Consider the following 20,332-nt stretch of genomic DNA (forward strand, 5'->3'; position numbering starts at 1 on the left):
GTAAAAAGGAGAAAGACAGATTGAACATGGGCACGGATGCCATCTTGTCTGCTGTCAAGGCTGGACATAGCTTTCTCAAATTTCTCGGATGAAAACACTTCCAAGAGTCCAGTAGACAGAGGGTACAGCGTCATCGAATGGGGACAGAGCTGGTGAGATTGGATGCTTGAGATTTGGAGGCAAATACTGAGCACCGAGTGGAGTCATTCTGCATTAGCTTCAGCAGAATCTCTGGTGATGTATTTTGAGGTGAGGGGGAGGACAGTTTAAGGTGGCGCCATCACGACTTTGACAAAGTAGACTCCTTGTGGGGTTCAGCCGTGAGATTTTACATTTATGTTTTCTGGCTTGCCGAAGGATCAACACAGTCTTACAGAATGATCTAACATTCCTCTCAGTCTGATTTGCCTTCCATGTATATATATATATCTCCATCATGTGACATGGCATGAGATAGTCTAGGCAAGAAATTCAAAAATGTGCTTATTTAAGCTGCATGAGGCATTTTTGAAGAAAAGCAAACAAATAGGTTTTTCTGAAAGGGAATTTTGTGCTGAATATGAATATCTTTTGTGTTTCCCAAAATTGCCTAATTAGGTCATTAATTAAGGTCAAAGGTCAATAAGTGCAAAATTCAAGTTTTCACAGAAATTATTTTATTTTTAATGTCCAATCCAGTGGCGAAAAAATTTATCGAGTATCTATCATATTAAGCCATATATATAAGCCATATATATCTATCATATTAAGCCATATACATATATGTCAATGATTTGAATTTAATGGAAAATGTGAAAGAAATGTTTGCTTCTGAAGAGAATATCTCCGTAACGGTTGGACTTTTCATGCATTACCATATGGGCTTAACCCCTTCCACTTTTGATATGTCAATACAACAACAACAACAACAACAACAACAACAACAACAACAACATGCATTTTAAAGGCCATTTTCCCTGCTAGAGCGGGGGTTAGCCTTGCGGTCCCCATGACAATATTCTCCATTTTGCCCTATTTTCTGCATCTCTCCTTGTTAACCCTGGTGTTGGGTGTTGATCCCTGGTGTTGAGTCGCCTGGGTTAAGGGGGTTGACTCAGCCTGTCATCCTTCCGAGGTCGGCAAATTGAGTACCAGTTCACTGGTAATTCCCTGCTTGTCGTTAAAGGCGGCAAAAAGGGTTGGCGTCAGGAAGGGCATCCGGCCGTAAAACATTGCTTCAAAAAGGGGACCGAAAAACAACAACAACCACAGTTCCCGAAAAAGGCCAACCCCCGCTTGCGGGGTAAAATGGCCTCTAAAGGTGGGGGTTTTTTTTTTGTTTGTTTTTTTTCTCCTTGTTAACCCCCTTGCCCGCATTTCTTCTTCCACCATCTTTAGCCAAGTCTTTCTCGATCTTCCCCGTCTTCTACGTCCTTCTACATTCATTTCCATCACTCTTCTCAACCAGTCACTTTCATCCTTCCTCAACACATGACCAAACCATCTCAACCTGTTCCTCTTCACAGCATCAATCACAGGCTCTATTCCCATCATCTTTCGCAATTCATCATTTGTCTTCCTCTCTCTCAACGATACTCCGCACATCCGTCGAACCATTCGCATTTCCACCCTTTCCAACCTTCGTTGCTGCTCTACGTTCATTACCCATGTCTCGCTCCCATAAATCATAACACTTCTCACACATGCAGCATACACCTTTCCCTTTAGCTTCAATGACACTCCCCTCATCATCAGCACGCCACTCAATTCCCGAAACTTCTTCCATGCACATCTCACTCGAGCAACCGTTGCCGAGTCTGATCCACCTTCTCCATTCAGCATGTCTCCGAGGTAGCAAAATGTTTTCACACCTTCCAGCTTCACGCCGTCTCCAAGATCCAACTCAACATTTCCTCCATCTGCAGCTCCCTCTGTGCACACCTTACATTTGAATGTAGCTGCCACACTGGTTAATGACCCTCTCAGACCACGACATTTTTGATGAACCCACTCAGCGCACATTGTACACTGAATGGAGTTCACTCCGACACCCTTCCTACACACAGCACAGGGCCACTTCCCAGTTCTTTCCACCTCACCACATGCTTTACCACTTGCCATCACCTTCGTCTTTCCGATATTCACCTTCAGACCTTTTGTCTCCATACATTCCTTCCATGTGTTCATCTTTTCCTTCAGTCCATCCATACTTTCCGCAATCAACACCAGATCATCTGCATACAACAACTCCCACGGTAAACCCTCCTTTACGTTCTGAGCCAGCACCTCCATCACAGCTACAAATAGTAGTGGACTTAGTACCGACCCCTGATGCACTCCCACCTTCACCTCAAACTCACCACTGTTCCCGTCCTTCGTCCTTGCAGCTGTGCGCGCTCTTTTGTACATTGCCATCACTACTCTGATCAACCATTCCTCCACTACTAACTTCCTCAATGCCCATGTCAATACTTCACGTGGAACCCTATCGAATGCTTTCTCCAGATCAACAAACCCAAGAAACAACTTCTTCCTCTTCTCCATGTACTTCTCCTGCAACTGCCTCGCAATGAAAAGCACGTCTGTCGTTCCTCTTCCTGGCATGAATCCAAACTGCATTTCGTCGATCTTCACTTTCTTCCTTATCCTCCTCTCCAACACCCTTTCCAATACCTTCATTCCATGCTCCAATAACTTTATCGCTCGGTACGAGCCACACTCCAGAGGGTCACCTTTCCCCTTGTATATGTCTTGATATGTCAATGCACTAGTGAAATGGTTTTTCTGGCTTCTAAATTCTGGCTTCTTCTTTTTTTCTCCAGGAAAAACGGAAAACGTTTTTGTCCGGAAAAACGGACAAAAAAGTCCAGGCCAATTCGACGATTGATTGAAAATCGAGATGTCCCCCTCCCAAGCAAATGGACAGACTTCCTGGCATCCACTGACAACAAGAGAGACCTTTCTCTTTTTCTGTCCAATGCACTCATTGCATCCGCTCCAAGTGAGAAGACAGTTGTTGTGGGTGGAGGGTTCGTTAGCGAGACAGATGTGCAAAGTACTGATCCTGACATGAACATGGAGTTGTTGGAAGGTAATCATGAAGAAGCGGATACCCGAATTATACTCCACTGTATTCAAAGTGATGCACCAACTATTGTGGTGTCAGCCCGTGATACGGATATCCTTGTTCTGCTTCTAGCGCATTTTGACAAGATGGTTTGCTCACAGTTATGGCTCAAGGCTGGCACTTCTAAGAAACCGAAGTATGTTCCAGTTCATGATGTCAGGAAACAACTCGCCCTCGATGACCACACATTTGAAACAATCCCAGCATTCCATGCAATCACAGGGTGTGATACGGTATCATACTTCTCTGGACACTCAAAACAGTCAACATGGGATGTATTCTTGGAACACCATCATCTACTAAGGGGTCTTGGCAAGTCTCTGAGTCTGTCCAATGATGCTGAGAGATTTATATGTCGCATATATAAGACATCATCCGAGAACTGTGACCAGGCCCGTGTAAAGCTGTTCAGTAAATGTCAGGCACCAGAATCAATGCCACCATCCAGTGATGCTGCACATCACCATATACAGCTTGCAAATTACCAGAGCTTCATATGGAGAGAAGCGTGCAATCCAAACCCAGTAATTCCTTCCCCAATGGACTCTGCTGGATGGAAGCTGGCTGATGGTCTTCTCTCACCGGTGCTCACATCTTTACCCCCTATCCCAAAAGCATGCAAGGACATTGTAGTGTGGCTGTACCAAGGGTTGCACCAGTGATAAGTGTTTGTGCAAGAAATGGGATTTGAAGTGTACGGACGCATGCAAATGCAGTGACTCGGAGACTGTAACATGCAAAAACAAGACTAAATAACACCAATACAAGGATATTGACACAATACGGTTATTTGACACTTCATCAGTGTTGGTTTAAGGGGGTGAAATATAAATATAAAATATAGAAATGTAAAAAAGGTGACATATTCCTTTCTAATATATTGTTAGATATATTGTTGTCATATATAGAGAGGAAACCAAAATCAGTTTTGGTGGCCTACGTTGGAAAAGAGACAAATCCATGCGACCAAAATTGAACTGTTATTGAGATATTGGCAATTGAACCGTTATTGAGATATTGGCGATAGAATCAAGAATTCCTATCATATTTTTCATTTAATTTGAATATTCGGCACATAATATGACGTTTAATTTGAATGATATGTAGAAAATTCTTGTAAATTCATCTAGGGGACGTCAAATAGGACCTTACGAAAATTTCATAAATATTCGCATTTTGTACTAATTAACCCTTGACCCTAATTGGTGGCTAATTATGCAAATTTCGCAAAACAAACAACAAAGTCTCATTCCCCTGAACCTAGACAATGATGCTTTGCCATATATTCTTTTCAGTGGTGCATTTTGACATGAAACATCAAAGGGAAATCGACTGACATGGCACTCCGTAGAAAGGTCAACCGTTACGGAGATATTCTCCATAGAAGTGAAAATTTCTTTCACATTTTCCATTAAATTCAAATCTTTGACATGCAATGTATGGCTTAATATGATAGATATTGGAAAATCTTTTTTTACCACTGTATTGAATATTAAAAATAAAACAATTTTTGTGAAAACGTGAATTTTGCACTTATTGACCTTTGACCTTAATTAATGACCTAATTAGGCAATTTTGGGAAACACAAACAAGATATTCATATTCAGCACAAAATTCCCTTTAAGAAAAACCTATTTGTTTGCTTTTCCTCAAAAATGCCTCATGCAATCACATTTGCTGGAAATTGAACCAGTCTAAGATCCTGTGCTGCCTCCCACGCCCACTGCCTGTGGCATTCGGCTAAAGCATTGCCTGAATGGTCGTTTTAAGGCCATTTTAAAGCTAAAGCATTGCCTGACAGGAGAAAATGCACCTGCACCTAGGTAATGTCAGTCTTATTAAAGGCCTGCCAATTTTAAATATTGATTGTGAATGCCATTCCAGAACTGGAACACAAACCCTCCTCAGGTGGAGACAGAGAGGCGTTTGGCTTTCAATGAAACACCACGCGGCTGTCAGCCAACGTGAGAGCAAGCTAACAGTCACGCATAAGGCAATCCACGAAGCAGCTTCACACCGAGGGTTTTGAAACATCTCCCGACTATGCTTTCAAAACACAAGACTTTCTGCGATTGGTACCAAGAGGAACCGATACATTCCCATTCCAACCCGGGGGCAGCCAGATCTGCCACACGTCACCTCAACTAATCCACTCGAATAGGCTTATCATTTTTCCTTTTCCTGGCAGTCACATGCCGGAATTTAAGCAAAACGGATCAAACGGAAACTGTTTTTTGGGAGCACCTGCAGAGAACCTTTAGGTTGGAGCACCTGCAGTTATCCTACCAAGACACAGCACAAGCTATGGCCAAAGCACTGTGGACTAATCCAACCAAGAAAGGAGTACAGGTGGAATAAACTTAAACGCGCTAACGATAGAATTAGAGCCAGTAATAAAATTTTCTGAACAAGACAGACGTCATGCAGAGCACAATACTTGCAAACTCCACCCCTCCCCAAAATAAAAAATTGCGGTGGATAAAAATTGTCCATGTCATTAAGATTAAAATTGATGATCTTAATCAAAGTTCGGGTCAATCAGATGAAAATTGATGATTTTTCAGATGAAAATTGATGATAGTAGAAGTTTCACCTTGAGCTGACCTTTGACCTTAAAAATAGTTGGTTTCCCAATTCAGTTGGTTTCCCTCAATGAGGCACGATGCAATTGCTGTCTAATTTTAAAGTTAATCGGATGAAAAATGACAATTTTAGAAATTTGACTTCAAGATGACCTTTGACATCAAATTCAACAGGCTTCTTCCTGATGACCAAACTCTACCATCGAGTGAATTTTCTTGAAGATTGGCTTTAAATTGTGAGATGTAGGCGATTGACAGACAAACATCCAAACACAGACACAGACAAACAGAAAGAATAATGCATAAGATTTTTCAAGTTTAGAACAATCGAAGATTTTTCAAGTAACAAGTTCAATCTGGTGAATGTGAAATTTGTTGAGAAAATTCATCTATCTATAATGCCAGTAATCTCTGTGTGTCTGTCTGTGTGTCTGTGACCGCTGTTTCTCGACAACTACCGGTCCGATATACTTGAAACTTGCCAGGTATATTGCTGGGGACCCGAGGATGTGCCTTTTCAAGGTTTGAAATTAATCGGACAAGTACTTACCGAGCTATGGCGATTTAGCCGTTCGCCGTTCGCTTTGCCGTTGCGAATGGACCAAACCATTCATGTAAATAGAGGGGGGGGGGTTCTGTGGTCGTTCGCTTTGGCTTTGCGAATCTATCTATAATGCCAGTAATCTCTGTGTGTCTGTCTGTGTGTCTGTGACCGCTGTTTCTCGACAACTACCGGTCCGATATACTTGAAACTTGCCAGGTATATTGCTGGGGACCCGAGGATGTGCCTTTTCAAGGTTTGAAATTAATCGGACAAGTACTTACCGAGCTATGGCGATTTAGCCGTTCGCCGTTCGCTTTGCCGTTGCGAATGGACCAAACCATTCATGTAAATAGAGGGGGGGGGGTTCTGTGGTCGTTCGCTTTGGCTTTGCGAATGGACCAAACCATTCATGTAAATAGAGGGGGGGGTTCTGTGGTCGTTCGCTTTGGCTTTGCGAATGGACCAAACCATTCATGTAAATAGAGGGGGGGGTTCTGTGGTCGTTGCGAATGGACCAAACCATTGTTTTTTTTTTGCAGTTTTTTTTTTTTTTGCAGTTTTTTTTTTTTTGCAAGGAACGGGCACCCACGTACGGGCACGTCCTAGCTTATATATAGTACGGGCATGCCCTAGTATAACAAATTAAATTAATAATCTTGAGGGGAGGAGGGAGTGAGGAGAACTCCTCACTCCAGGAGTCCTGGAGTGAGGAGAAAAAAAATCTCAAAACAACACCTTGGTGGTATTTTATGAGTTAAACTGAATAAATAACAAAGGACCCACCACCACCAGCACCACCACAAATTACATATTTGTTCAAAATATTGCTGGAGATGTTGCAACGAGGATAATACAGACCATTCCATATAGAAGCCTGGTGTTGGGCTAGCGGCTAGGGTGCCAGCTTAGGATCCTAGGATCCTGGGTTCGAATCCCGGTCGATCGCTGAATTAACGCCAGGGGGGTTGACTCAGCCTGTCATCCTTCCGAGGTCGGCTAATTGAGTACCAGTTCACTGGTAATTCCCTGTTTGTCGTAAAAAGGCGACAAAAAGGGTTGGCGTCAGGAAGGGCATCCGGCCGTAAAACATTGCTTCAAAAAGGGGACCAAAAAACAACAACAACCACGGTGCCCGAAAAAGGCCAACCCCCGCCTTGCGGGGAAAAATGGCCTCTAAACGGTGGTTTTATTCCATATCGAAGCCCCAACCACCACTACAAAAGGCTCAATTATTCAAACCTTAATATCAGGTTGAGGAAAGTCTCCCCTAGAGTCCTTGTACAGAGAGAATTACGACATGACACGTCCAGACAATTCTGGTCACGTGGTCAATGTATACCATTTTGTTTCCATTCACCGCAAATAGGTCAGTTCCATTCTGTGAGTGTGCCGTCCGTCAGATGTGTGCAGTATTTGTGTGCCGTCCTTTGAATGGACGTCAAGCTGGGTGTCCCGTTGGTGTATGTTAAAGCTCCCATGGTGTCCTTTACCAAGAGTAGACGAGCTATCACCGGCACCATGAACAAGTTACAAATTCCTGCCCTAACCAGCAGAGGGTCTTACAACAGCATCACAGACACGCCGTCAGCCACTGTTGCTATTCCACAGCCTTGTGCCGCATACGTAGAGGAAGTGCTGCTCTCCGACTGCCTTAGCAGGAACACATTCGTCCAGTCGAGTCATGAGGGCATCTGCATCAATGAAGGAATACCAAAAATGACCATCCAAGATTGAACATGTTCAATCAGCCCGATGGGACACTTGAAGCGATATAATTTCGCTTCCCCAGCCGTTCACAGGTCAATCAATTTTTGATGACAGCTCCATCCAGTTGCGTTGCGTTGGAAGGAACCGATTGATGTGGCCTATGCCTAAGACTAGCAGACATGACACCCAGTTTAACGTCCTTCAGAGAAACAGCACACACATTGATGCAACACCACCTTTCCTGCGAAGCAGCAATCTGACAGTTCAGTCGGGTAGGAATAGAACCAGGATTACACAGCTATTAGGTAGGTGTGCTACCTCAACACCATGCTGTCAGACCTTCATCTACAACATCAGTATGTACAAAACAGCTCTTCTTCTTCATAGAGCAAATCTATTGTCATGTCCGTAGGTGATGAACACCAACCTTGGACGAATAGCCGGAACGGTCCTTAATTTCAAGGCGAACAGCCGAAATTTGCTGTTCGTTTTGTCGTGTGCGGGCTGGAAGGACGTGAAGTGCTTACCTAAACAGAAGCACACGGGTTTAATCCGGAACCCACAATGAATAAACGAACACAACAATTGAAAAATGCAACACAACAAATTTATTGAAAGTAAATCAAAGAATAAAATTAATGCTGAAGTAAAACTAATATTCTCTACCGTGAGACGTCTCCACTCAGTCACAAACACAACACACAGGGGAAAGATAATTAAAATAAATGTTTCTTTTAGACAGCCAGCACTCAGCTCTGGTCCCAAATGGCTTTTAGGTGCTTGGTGGTCATTGAAGCCGAAGCCCCACAGGCGGGAAGCATGCAAGATGGCCGTAGAGTTGCGCTCCTCGGCGCCACGAACGTGTGTTACTTTGTGAGGGCGGTCCTCTTTCGGGTCCCTCCACCGTCCGGGGAAGCACAACGCGGGCCCAGTCCACCACGACCTCAACAGTGTCCGAAAAACTCCTCAAAGTCCTGCTGACTCGGCAAAAGCATTCCTCTCAGGTGCACACACAGAAGAGCAGCTCCTCCACCAACGTCCGTTTCTCTCTCTAGAACCTTCTCTGCTCTGACGTCACCCCGACCAATCGCAAGCTCAGGGGCGTGGCTTGCCGGCGCTGCTCCTCTACGTCCCTCGTACCACTCTGGGCTTTGCTTGGCGCGAGTGTTCATTAAGGCATGGCTTAATTACCAATCGGCAATGTTCGGGTACTGTCGGCGGTTGTGGTGGTTTAATGGAGCTTTTGTATGGTGGGCCTTGCAATTGTAAAACGTAAGGGAAAGTGACAAAGGGAATTCACATACTGGGAAAAACTAACCTTAATCCCTAACTAGTTAACATAGCTTCACCCCTCGTGTAAAGACACACAAACAATCTTAAGCTCCAGTTGTCCCTACTTAAATACATCGAGATGTCTCAGTATTGAAATTTTTCACCAAGTTGCAAAAATTCAAAACACCAAGAATGACGCAACGTTTTACTTGCATTTCCATTGGATGTCCAAAAATCTGTCCCAACATTGACCGACCCGTATTTCAACTGTCAGATTCATCACCGAACACTGAGCAGAGGGACAGCGTGGGCATCACCATCTACGCTACGATCCGTGACGAGTTACAAATACCATGCTTCAACAGCTCTCCAGTGAGCAATAACTATTTGATAAGAGTATCAAGACACTGCCCATGCAGAAGATTTGTTTTCTTTCTTTTTTTCTTCGTCAAATTGAACTTCTGGCTTCAGCACACTTGATACAATAGAACCCAAATTTACATGTATACCTCCTCAGTATACCTCAGTATACCCCAATTTTTCTAATGCCTTGAACAAACATTGGTACATCACGGGCGATGAAGGTTGTGGTAAAGTTTCATCGGAATTGCGTGTGTAGTTTCTGAAAAGAAAGCAAACACCGATTTTGGGGGGCAACACCCCCGTAAATCCCGAAAGGGGCAGATTTTTTTTTTCATGCCGTGAACGAACTTTGGTACATCACGGGTGGTGAAGATTGTGGTCAAGTTTTATCGAAATCGTGTGTGTGTGTCTGTGTAGTTTCAGAGAAGAAAGCAAATATCTATATTGGGGGGGTCAAACCTGGACCCACTTTGACCCCCCTGTGAACCTCTAAAGGGGCAGATTTTTTTTAATGCCGTGAACAAACTTCGGTACATCACAGGTGATGATGGTTGTAGTAAAGTTTAATCAAAATTGTGTGTGTAGTTTCAGAGGAAAAAGCAAATTCCTATTTTGGCGTGGGTCAAACCTGGACCCACTTTGACCCCCGGGTAAGCCCCATTAGACCCTGATTTTTTTTTTAATGCCGTGAACAAACTTTAGTCACAACACAACAAGTATCATTTGTGCCAAATTTGGTCGCAATCCCATAAGCGGTTTCAGAGAAGAAATTTCAAGTGTTAATTGGACTGACGGACGTACGGCGCGCCATCGCATAAGCTCCCATGAACTTCGTTCCAGGCGAGCTAAAAATCAATAAACTCCAATCTTCAATTTCACGACAAATAATATAAAGAAAACGAAATCCACAACTAAGAGCAAGCTGATGGAGAGCTGGGACAAATGCTTCAAACCAAACCAACGCACGGGTGGAAACTCACCAGAGCCTTTGGTATCTCCGAGCGGAGGCGCCCAGTGAACATGTCGCTCCATTGAGCTCTCTGTGGGTGAGCAGAGGGACATGGGAATCGGATTGTTACATTAACACAAGGAATGACATCATTGAGACCAAAAAAAACATTATTTTGTTTTTATAAAAACATTATAAAAAAACATTATACAAGAGGTGCACTGCGATTCTTTACAGTCCGTTGAGTACACCAAAGTCGGTGGACGAAGATCATGTTTTCACCCCTGTTTGTCCTGTCTGTCTATGAGCAGGATATCTCAATAATGTATTAACGGATTCCGACAAAACTTGGCGGACAGATTGGGTGTGTGACATGGATGAACCATTTTGATTTTGGTGAAGTTCCGAACGCGATGATTTTTAAGCGATTCTTTGCCATTGAGAGCGAAAAACGATATAGATAGAGCATGATATCTCAAACGTCATGGACCGATCTGGACGAAACTCGGTGGATGAGTTGGTTAAGTGACAAGAACAAGCCGATTGGATTTTGGTTCAGGTCCAGATCCACATCCGGCCTATCAGTGGGATACAAAACATAAACTGTTCAGCCTGCGGAGTTATGCACTCCAAAGATTGTTGTTCCAGGTAGCCCATCCCCGAGCAGTGGAAGGTGTGTGTGTGTGTGTGTGTGTGTGTGTGTGTGTGTATGTGTATGGTTTTGTGTGTGTGTGTGTGTGTGGTTTTGTGTGTGTGTGTGTGTGTGGTTTTGTGTGTGTGTGTGTGTGTGGTTTTGTGTGTGTGTGGTTGAGTGAGTGAGTGAGTGTGTGTCCGAGCCATGTTACCAGTTGAGCTATTGACATAAAATTTTCACCAAAGCTTTATTATGATAATATGAAGACAAATTAATAATCTTATCAAAAGGTCAAAGGTCAGTATCACATAGAAACGTCAATTTTCATCCAAATGACCTGAAATTTAAATAAGTTGCGTATTGGGTCACTGAATTGGTTCTCCAATCAAAAACTTGAAGCCGACCTTTGTTATTTAGATCAAAAATTCAGAGGTCAAGCTTTCATAAAATTGCCAATTTCAACACAATTGACCTGAAATTTTAGCATATTTGGTCACTGAATTGGTTCACCAATCAAAAGCTAGAACCTGAATATTTATTTTAGATCAAAAGCTCAAAGTCAAGGCTGCATAAAATTATCAATTTTCATTTAGTATTTTTTTATTGTTTTCGTCATGTTTATGTTATGAAAGAAGAAGACGTTTGAATACAAACGGATGAGGCCAGGCTTTGCATTTTCAGATGCTTTCCAGTTTACATTTGAAAAGACTGCAATCGGGAAATGAAGAAAGAAGTTTGTTGCTTTTTAAAATTTATTTGTAACGTGACGTGCATACCTTGCGGCGTACAAAGTCTTATACGAACCTCTCAAATAAAATCATGACATATAAAGATGCATTTGACCAGTCATGGTATTTGAGAAATGAGTGAAAGGAAGATCCAATTTACATTAGTGGATTTACACTCAAGATAAACGACTGCAATGATCATAAGGGAAAAGCCATTCCCACAGCCAGCAGATGGACGCGGTGAAAATACTTTGGTTTCGAAGCTCTTGTGCCATAAATGCTGCACCGAGATGAGACTATCGTCTCTGTTATGATAAATGTTTTTTTTACAGTGATCCAGGGCTCATAGAGGAGGCTGAACATGCATTTAAATCACACACGGGACTGATATTGAAAATATCAGTGTACTTTAATACAAATTACAAGGATACTGTGTTGGCCTGAATACAAGACTATCTCACTTTGTGGTTGGTGCCAAAAGCACTCATGTGGCTGCGCATAAAAGACGACCCGACCATGTTGCATAGTTTAAAACGTATATTTGAAGACAACTTTGTGGGAAAAGGTGGGCCAGAAAAATAGAATTGTCAATACTGCACTTTCAAATAAACAAAATTTTACTTTAAGATGATGATCCAAAAAAAAAACCAAAGTACTGGAATTGGAATTACTCGAAATGTTTCCCCTCACTCGCACAAATCCTCTGGCTCACTTTCATCATGGGAATCTGTTTGGCCTGTTTCTTACTCTTCCCGTAAAATGTCGTCTCTTGTGCTGCCCATCAAATTAGAGATATAAAACGCTTGTTAAACCCTTTTACAATGGTTTCTAGGGAGATCACACTCAAGGCTCCAATAACGAGAGAGACAGAGACAGAGACACAGAGACACAGAGAGACAGAGAGACAGAGAGACAGAGAGAGAGAGAGAGAGAGAGAGAGAGAGAGGAGGGAGGGTGAGAGAGAGGGGAGGGTGAGAGAGAGAGAGAGAGAGAGAGAGGAGGGCAGAGAGAGAGGGGAGGGCAGAGAGAGGGGAGGGTGGAGAGAGGGGAGGGTGGAGAGAGGGGAGGGTGGAGAGAGGGGAGGGTGGAGAGAGGGGAGGGTGGAGAGAGGGGATGGTGGAGAGAGGGGAGGGCGGAGAGAGAGAGAGAGAGAGAGAGAGAGAGAGAGCGGAGGGCGGAGACAGAGAGAGAGACAGCTTGAGCATTTTCCCTGATGGAATGCAGCGTTGCTCCCAGCAAGCAACCAGTCAGTGTACGGTTTGTGCGGCACATCTTTGAACGGCTTATTCACCACTACATCCAAAACTTGAAGCTAAGAAGTCATAGCACCGGGAATAATGATCAACCCGCTATTTGTACTCCTCAGTTATAGTTTCACACTCTCTGCTAAACTCCCATGAAAAACAACGCATCCAGAATGAGCACGCTTCTGCGCTTTGATAAAGCACCATGTCGTGTCCCCCAAACAACTTTCAGCCAATTCCTGACAAGGACAAAGTCCATTCACCATCATATGCAAATGATAACCCCAGCAGGCAATTTATATTTCGGCATAGTCTTCAGCTTTTTTTATGTTAAAGGCTCCAGTCATGGACTATAAAGTCCTCATCGAGGCCAGGAATTAAATAAAAGAGCTGCATTGATAGAAAAGTAAAGAAAGAGAGAATAGTCTAAGAGTTTTTGAGCAAGTAAAAATCTGCTTTTTGAAAAGGGGAAGGTCTTAAGTGTTTGGAAATACACGAGAAGATAAAGAGTTCCATAGTTTGGCAGTGATGGGGAAGAAACACAAACATCATAGCGGCCCACCCTCGAGTTGCCAATGGCCACACAATAATCATGCGATGTAGTGGCTCGTCGAGTATTCCGTGGTCTCGCTAATGGGGGAGGTACACAAACAGCAAGTTCTTGGGAGCAGAAACCGAAATAATATCTGTAGAAAAGAGAAAGAGTAACTTTTTGGCATAATTTGAGCGAGTCGCCTTTTGATGTCAGATTAGGAGAGTTGATAGGCTGGATTACGTTGGATTCAATTTTGTCCAGTAAGTATGTGGAGCTAGAACCTCCCCAGATGTGAGATCAGTGCTCTATACAAGGACGAATCAATCCTTTATATAGTTGAACTGTTGAGAGGAGAAGAATCTTCGACATCTGAACAGGACTAGTTTCTTCGAGGCAGACTTAGCTATTTGCGAAATGTGTGGATTCCAGGATAAATTTGATGTTAAGGTAATACCTAGTAGGTTTATTATATCACATGGTGTAATTGTGGGGCTTACAAAGGAGATTGGAGAGTTGAGAGGAGTTTTACAGACAGAGATGGCAAGAAATTGAGTTACAGAAGCATTAAACCTAACCTGATTCCATTTTCCCCACTGGGAAATCTTGTCCAAATCCGAATTTAAAGAGGTGGTTGTGATCAAATGAGATGTAGATCGAGAGGGAAAATGGGGCAGATGGGAAAAACATGGAGGAATGTAATTTTGAGTCATCAGTATACGAGTGCATTTGGTTATTTGTAGAAGAAAGAAGGTCATTGATTTAAAAAAAAGGAAGTGTGTTGGAGACGGGATAGAACCCTGAGGGACACCACTGTTGATCGGGAAGGAGGAAGATGTTGAACCATCAACAATTACAGAGATAGAGCGGTCGGAGAGAAAGCTCGATATGAGAGAGCAGAGGAGGAAAGCTGAAAGAGGGAAGCTTGGATATCAGACCCCAATGCCAAACTTTGTGAAAGGCTTTTGAGATATCAAGATCTACAACAAAGGATTCCCCAAAGTCTCTCAGAGAAGAGGCCCATACATTCGTAATGTAAGAAAGGATATCACTGGTGGATCTTGCCTTGCGGAAGCCATATTGATGGTCAGATAGAAGACTGTGAGATTCAAGATGCTTGAGGAAATGGGAATTCAGAAGACATTCAAAGAATTTGGAAACAAGTACAGATACATTCAAAGTACACCACCCCCATGCCAAATAATTAAATATCCTACAGCGCGGCATTGCCGAGGCGCCTCAGGCGCCCGGCAATACCGCAATGTGGCTCAAAGAGACTGCATTGGGAGTGAGAGGTGTACAATAATTGATTGATTAATTGCATAATTAAAATCAATAAAAAAGTCATAAAATATTTTCTTAATCAATTGGCCAATAGCATAACTAAACCACTAGTGCTTCATCCGAAGATATCTTTTAGAAATTTAATTTTAAAAGTCATTAGTAAAAAATAATAAAAATTAATTGATTAATCAATAAATAATTAATCGATTAAATGATTAATCAATAAATCAAAAATATCCTTGATAGCCACATCACTTGGTCACTGTCATGTCCAAATATTAGCTTCCCAGCTCAAAAGGTGCCTGAGATATTGGCCAAATGAGAAAGAAAATAAATAAATGATTAATAATGAAAATAAATAAATAATAATCATTAAAAAATGAAATTATTAATCAATTCGGTCACAGAACACATAAACCACCACCATTTCATCAGAATCTGTAACTTAAATTATTTTATTTTTTTAGTAATTAATCGAATAATTAAATAATTAATCGATTAATTGATTAATCAATAAATCAAAAATATCCTTGATAGCCACATCACTTGGTCACCGTCATGTCCAAATATTAGCTTCCCAGCTCAAAAGGTGCCTGATATATTGGCCAAATGAGAAAGAAAATAAATAAATGATTAATAATGAAAAGAAATAAATAATAATCATTAAAAAATTTAATTATGAATCAATTCGGTCACAGAACACATAAACCACCACCATTTCATCAGAATCTGTAACTGAATTTTTATTTTTTTTTAGTAATTAATCGAATAATTAAATAATTAATCGATTAATGGATTAATCAATAAATCAAAAATATCCTTGATAGCCACATCACTTGGTCACTGTCATGTCCAAATATTAGCTTCCCAGCTCAAAAGGTGCCTGAGATATTGCCCAGATGAGAAAGAAAATAAATAAATGATTAATAATGAAAATATATAAATAATAATCATTAAAAAAATTAAATAGTAAATCAATTGGCTAATAGAATACATAAACCATCACTATTTCATCCGAATCTGTAACTTAAAATTTTTTAAATTAAGTCATTCATCGAATAATTAAATAAATCATCGTTTAATTCATTAATCGATAAATCAAAAATACCCTTCACAGCCAAATCACTTTGTCATTGTCATGTCCAAATATCAGCGTCCTAGCTCAAAAGGTGCCTGAGATATTGCCCAGATGAGAAATAAAATTAATAAATAATTAATAATGAAAATAAATAAATAATAATCATTAAAAAATGAAATAATTAATCAATTCGCTAATAGAACAAATAAAGCACCACCATTTCATCAGAATCTGTAACTTTAAAAAAGAAAAAAATTTCAGTAATCAATCGAATAATGAAATAATAAATCAATTAATTGATTAATCAATCAATCAAAAATAGCCTTTGAAGCCAAATCACTTGGTCATTGGCAGGTCCAAATATCAGCTTCCTAACTAAAAAGGTGCCTGAGATAATGCCCAGAAGAGAAAGGAAATGTATAAGTACTTAATTGAATGAATGAATTAATTAATTAATGATCGTTTTAAGGCCATTTTCCCCGCTAGAGCAGGGGTTAGCCTTGCGGGCCCAATGACAATCATGGTTCCCTGTTTGAGGCAATGTTTTTATGGCCGGATGCCCTTCCTGGCGCCAACCCTTAGTCGTCTCTTACGATGCGCAGGGATACGGTGTACCTATTCTAAACCGGGGTACACACCGGAATCATTCCGGGGTACACTTAATTTAAAAAAAATAAAAAATAACCACCTTTAGAGGCCATTTTTCCCCGCAAAGCGGGGGTTGGCCTTTTTCGGGAACCGTGGTTGTTGTTGTTTTTTGGTCCCCTTTTTGAAGCAATGTTTTACGGCCGGATGCCCTTCCTGACGCCAACCCTTTTTGCCACCTTTAACGACAAACAGGGAATTACCAGTGAACTGGTACTCAATTAGCCGACCTCGGAAGGATGACAGGCTGAGTCAACCCCCCTGGCGTTAATTCAGCGATCGACCAGGATTCGAACCCAGGATCCTAGGATCCTAAGCCGGCACCCTAGCCGCTAGCCCAACACCATTAAATAACTCATCAATTAATTGATTAATCAAAAAACAAAAAATACAGTTTTTGACAAAGTACTTGCTCACGATTGTGCCGAAATTTCAGCTTCCTAGCTCAAAGGATGGCTGAGATATCGCCCGGACAACCAAGAAAACAAGAAAGCAAGAAAGAAAACAAGTACAGATAATAATAATAATATTATAATAATTCATTTATTTTGTATAGCGCTTTTCCAGAAGCCCAAAGGCGCTTTGACAGAGTGGCAAACATAATGCATAACAATACATGAAAACAACAATTGCAAAAAGACAAGAATCAATAGGGAAATATTTAAAGCAAAAGGAGGGAGAAGGAGAAGAGATAGTCAGGGGTTAAATGCTGTGGGTTGAATGTTGAATGCAGTGTTGAACAGGTGGGTCTTTAGTGATGTTTTTAATGTGGTGAGTGAGGAGGAGTCTCTGATGGTGTGAGGTAGTGAGTTCCAGAGGGTGGGAGCAGCGATGGAGAAGGCCCTGTCCCCCCAGGATCTGAATTTGGTCCGGATGGAGGGGGTCAGGAGGTTGGTACCAGCAGAGCGGAGGTTGCGGGTGGGAGTGTGTCTGGAGAGGAGGTCAGCCAGGTAGGATGGGGCCAGGTTATGGAGGGCTTTGTATGTCAAGAGGAGGATTTTGTACTGGATTCTCTGGGGGATGGGGAGCCAGTGAAGCTTGTAAAGGACGGGGGTGATGTGGTCACGGGTCCGGGAATGGGTGAGTAGACGGGCAGCGGAGTTCTGAATGTATTGGAGTTTATTGGTGATTTTTGAGGGTGAACCATAGAGGAGGCTATTGCAGTAGTCCAGACGGGAGGTGATGAAGGCGTGGATGAGGGTTTCTGCAGCCGTGGAGGAGAGGGATGAGCGGAGACGGGCAATGTTTTTCAGGTGAAAGAAGGCTGACTTTGTGATCTGTTTAGTGTATTTGTCGAAGGAAAGGGTTTGGTCAAAGATGACGCCAAGATTCCGGATGTGAGGGGAGGTGGATACTGGGATACCGTCGATGTTGAGGGCAAAGTTATGGGTGGATTTTGTGAGCGTTTTTGGGCCAATGATGATTATTTCAGATTTATCACAGTTAAGCTTGAGGAAGTTGATTTGAAGCCAGGATTTTATTTCAGTGATGCAGTTTGTCAGGATAGAGTGGGTGTCGGTGGAGACGGACTTGGTGGAGATGAAAAGCTGGATGTCATCGGCGAAGCAGTGGAATTGGAGACCATGACGGCGGATTAAGTGACCGAGCGGGGACAGGTAAAGGATGAAGAGGAGGGGGCCAAGAACTGAACCTTGGGGGACACCTTGGGGGAGGGGAGCAGTGGGGGATTTGCAGTTATTGATGGAGATGAACTGGCATCTGTCAGAGAGGTATGATTTAATCCAAGAGAGGGCAGTGCCGGTAACGTTAAAGGTGGATTCAAGTCGGGTGAGGAGGATAGTGTGATCGATGGTGTCAAAGGCAGCGCTGAGGTCGAGGAGGACGAGAATGTTGAGGTTGCCAGCGTCAGAGGAGAGGAGAAGGTCATTGGTGATTTTGAGGAGAGCAGTTTCAGTACTGTGGTTGGACCGGAATCCGGATTGGAATGTTTCATACAGGTTATTGGCAGAGAGATGATGTTTGAGTTGAGTGGCTACAGCACGTTCCAAAACTTTTGACAGAAAGGGTAGGTTGGAGATGGGTCTGAAGTTGTTTAGGGTGTCAGGGTTTAGACCAGGTTTTTTTAGAATGGGGGTAACAGCAGCAATTTTGAGGGAAGGTGGGACGATGCCTGTAGACAGGGAGGAGTTTATTGTTGCAATGATAAGTGGAGAGAGAGCAGGGAGGGAGGCTTTGACAAAGCTGGAGGGGATGGGGTCAAGAGTGCAGGTGGCAGTTTTCATTCCTATGAGGAGTTCAGAGAGGTCAGTAGGGGAGATTGGGGAGAACCGAGACAGGGGATGGCAGGACAAGAGGGGGCAGGTGGTTGGAGGGGGAGCGGGTGCGGCGGTGGTCAAGCTGTTGTAGATGTTGTCAATTTTGCGTTGGAAGAAAGAGAGGAAGGAGATGCAGTTGTCTACTGTGAATGACTGGGTGGTGGTGTTCAGGGGGCGGAGGAGTTTGTTTATTGTCGAGAAGAGTGCTTTTGGGTTTCCGGAGCCAGAGTGGATAATTTGAGAGTAGTAGGCAGAGCGGGCGCGGGAGAGGGCATCTTTGTAGTGTTGTAGGTGGTCCTTGTAGGCTTGGGAGTGAACTGTGAGACCCGTTTTATTGCGGAGTCTTTCAAGTTGGCGAGCACGAGTTTTCATCAGGTGGAGTTCAGGGGTAAACCAGGGAGCAGAATGGGTGAAAGAAACTGTTTTGGTTTTTACAGGCGCAAGCTGGTCAAGGCAGGAGGAGAGAGTGTGGTTGTAGTAGTCAGTGAGGTCGGAAGGGGTGTGGAGGTCAATGAAGGGAGAAGTGGACATTTTTTCAGAGAGGGTGGATGAGAATGAGGTAGGTGAAAGAGCGTTTAGCTTACGGAAGTTGATTGTGCGATAATGCCTTGGTGTTGGGGCGGGGATGTTGATGGTCAGAGTGATGGCTAAGTGGTCAGAGAGGGTGAGGTCGGAGCCATAGAGATGGTGCAAATTTAATCCAGTGGAGCAGACAAGGTCCAAAATGTGACCACGGATATGGGTAGGAAAGTCGACATGTTGAGTGAGGTTAAAGCAGGTGAGTAAATCAGTGAAGTCAGTGGTTATTGTGGAGTCAGTGGAGTCCATGTGGATATTGAAATCACCAAGGAGGAGGATTGAGGGGGAGAGGGAACATAGCTGGGTCAGAAAGTAGGAGAAGTCAGACAGGAATGATGGGTGTGGTTTGGGAGGGCGGTAGACGACAGCCATGATACATTCAAAGTACACCGCCCCCATGCCAAATAATTAAATATCCCACAGCACGGCATTGCCGGGGACCGGGGTGCCTCCGGCGCCCGGCAATACCGCAGTGCAGCTCATTGAGGCTGCATTGGGAGGGAGAGGTGTACACTAATTGATTGATTAATTGTATAATTAAAATCAATAAAAGATTATCACAAAATATTTTCTTAATCAATTGGCCAATAGCATAACTAAACCACTAGTGCTTCATCCGAAGATGTATCTTTTAGAAATGTAATTAAATATGTCATTAATAAAAAATCAAATAAATAATTGATTAATCAATAAATAATTAATCGATTAATCAATAAATAATTAATCGATTAAATGATTAATCAATAAATCAAAAATATCCTTGATAGCCACATCACTTGGTCACTGTCATGTCCAAATATTAGCTTCCC

At 42.6% G+C, this 20,332-nt stretch overlaps 1 protein-coding gene across 1 annotated transcript in view; it reads right to left on the bottom strand.

The window, feature by feature from the left end:
* The window catches only part of RANGAP1 (Ran GTPase activating protein 1), a 108,849-nt gene that overhangs the window by 79,503 nt on the left and 9,014 nt on the right, over nt 1-20,332 (bottom strand). The window contains exon 3 of the mRNA XM_068117771.2: nt 10,555-10,614. Coding sequence (XP_067973872.1) covers nt 10,555-10,614 — 60 coding nt within the window. The remainder of the gene's footprint in view (nt 1-10,554; nt 10,615-20,332) is intronic.

This window comes from Myxine glutinosa, chromosome 5, assembly GCF_964187855.1.
Source record: "Myxine glutinosa chromosome 5, kmMyxGlut1.1, whole genome shotgun sequence".
In the NCBI taxonomy this organism is placed as follows: Eukaryota; Metazoa; Chordata; class Myxini; order Myxiniformes; family Myxinidae; genus Myxine; species Myxine glutinosa.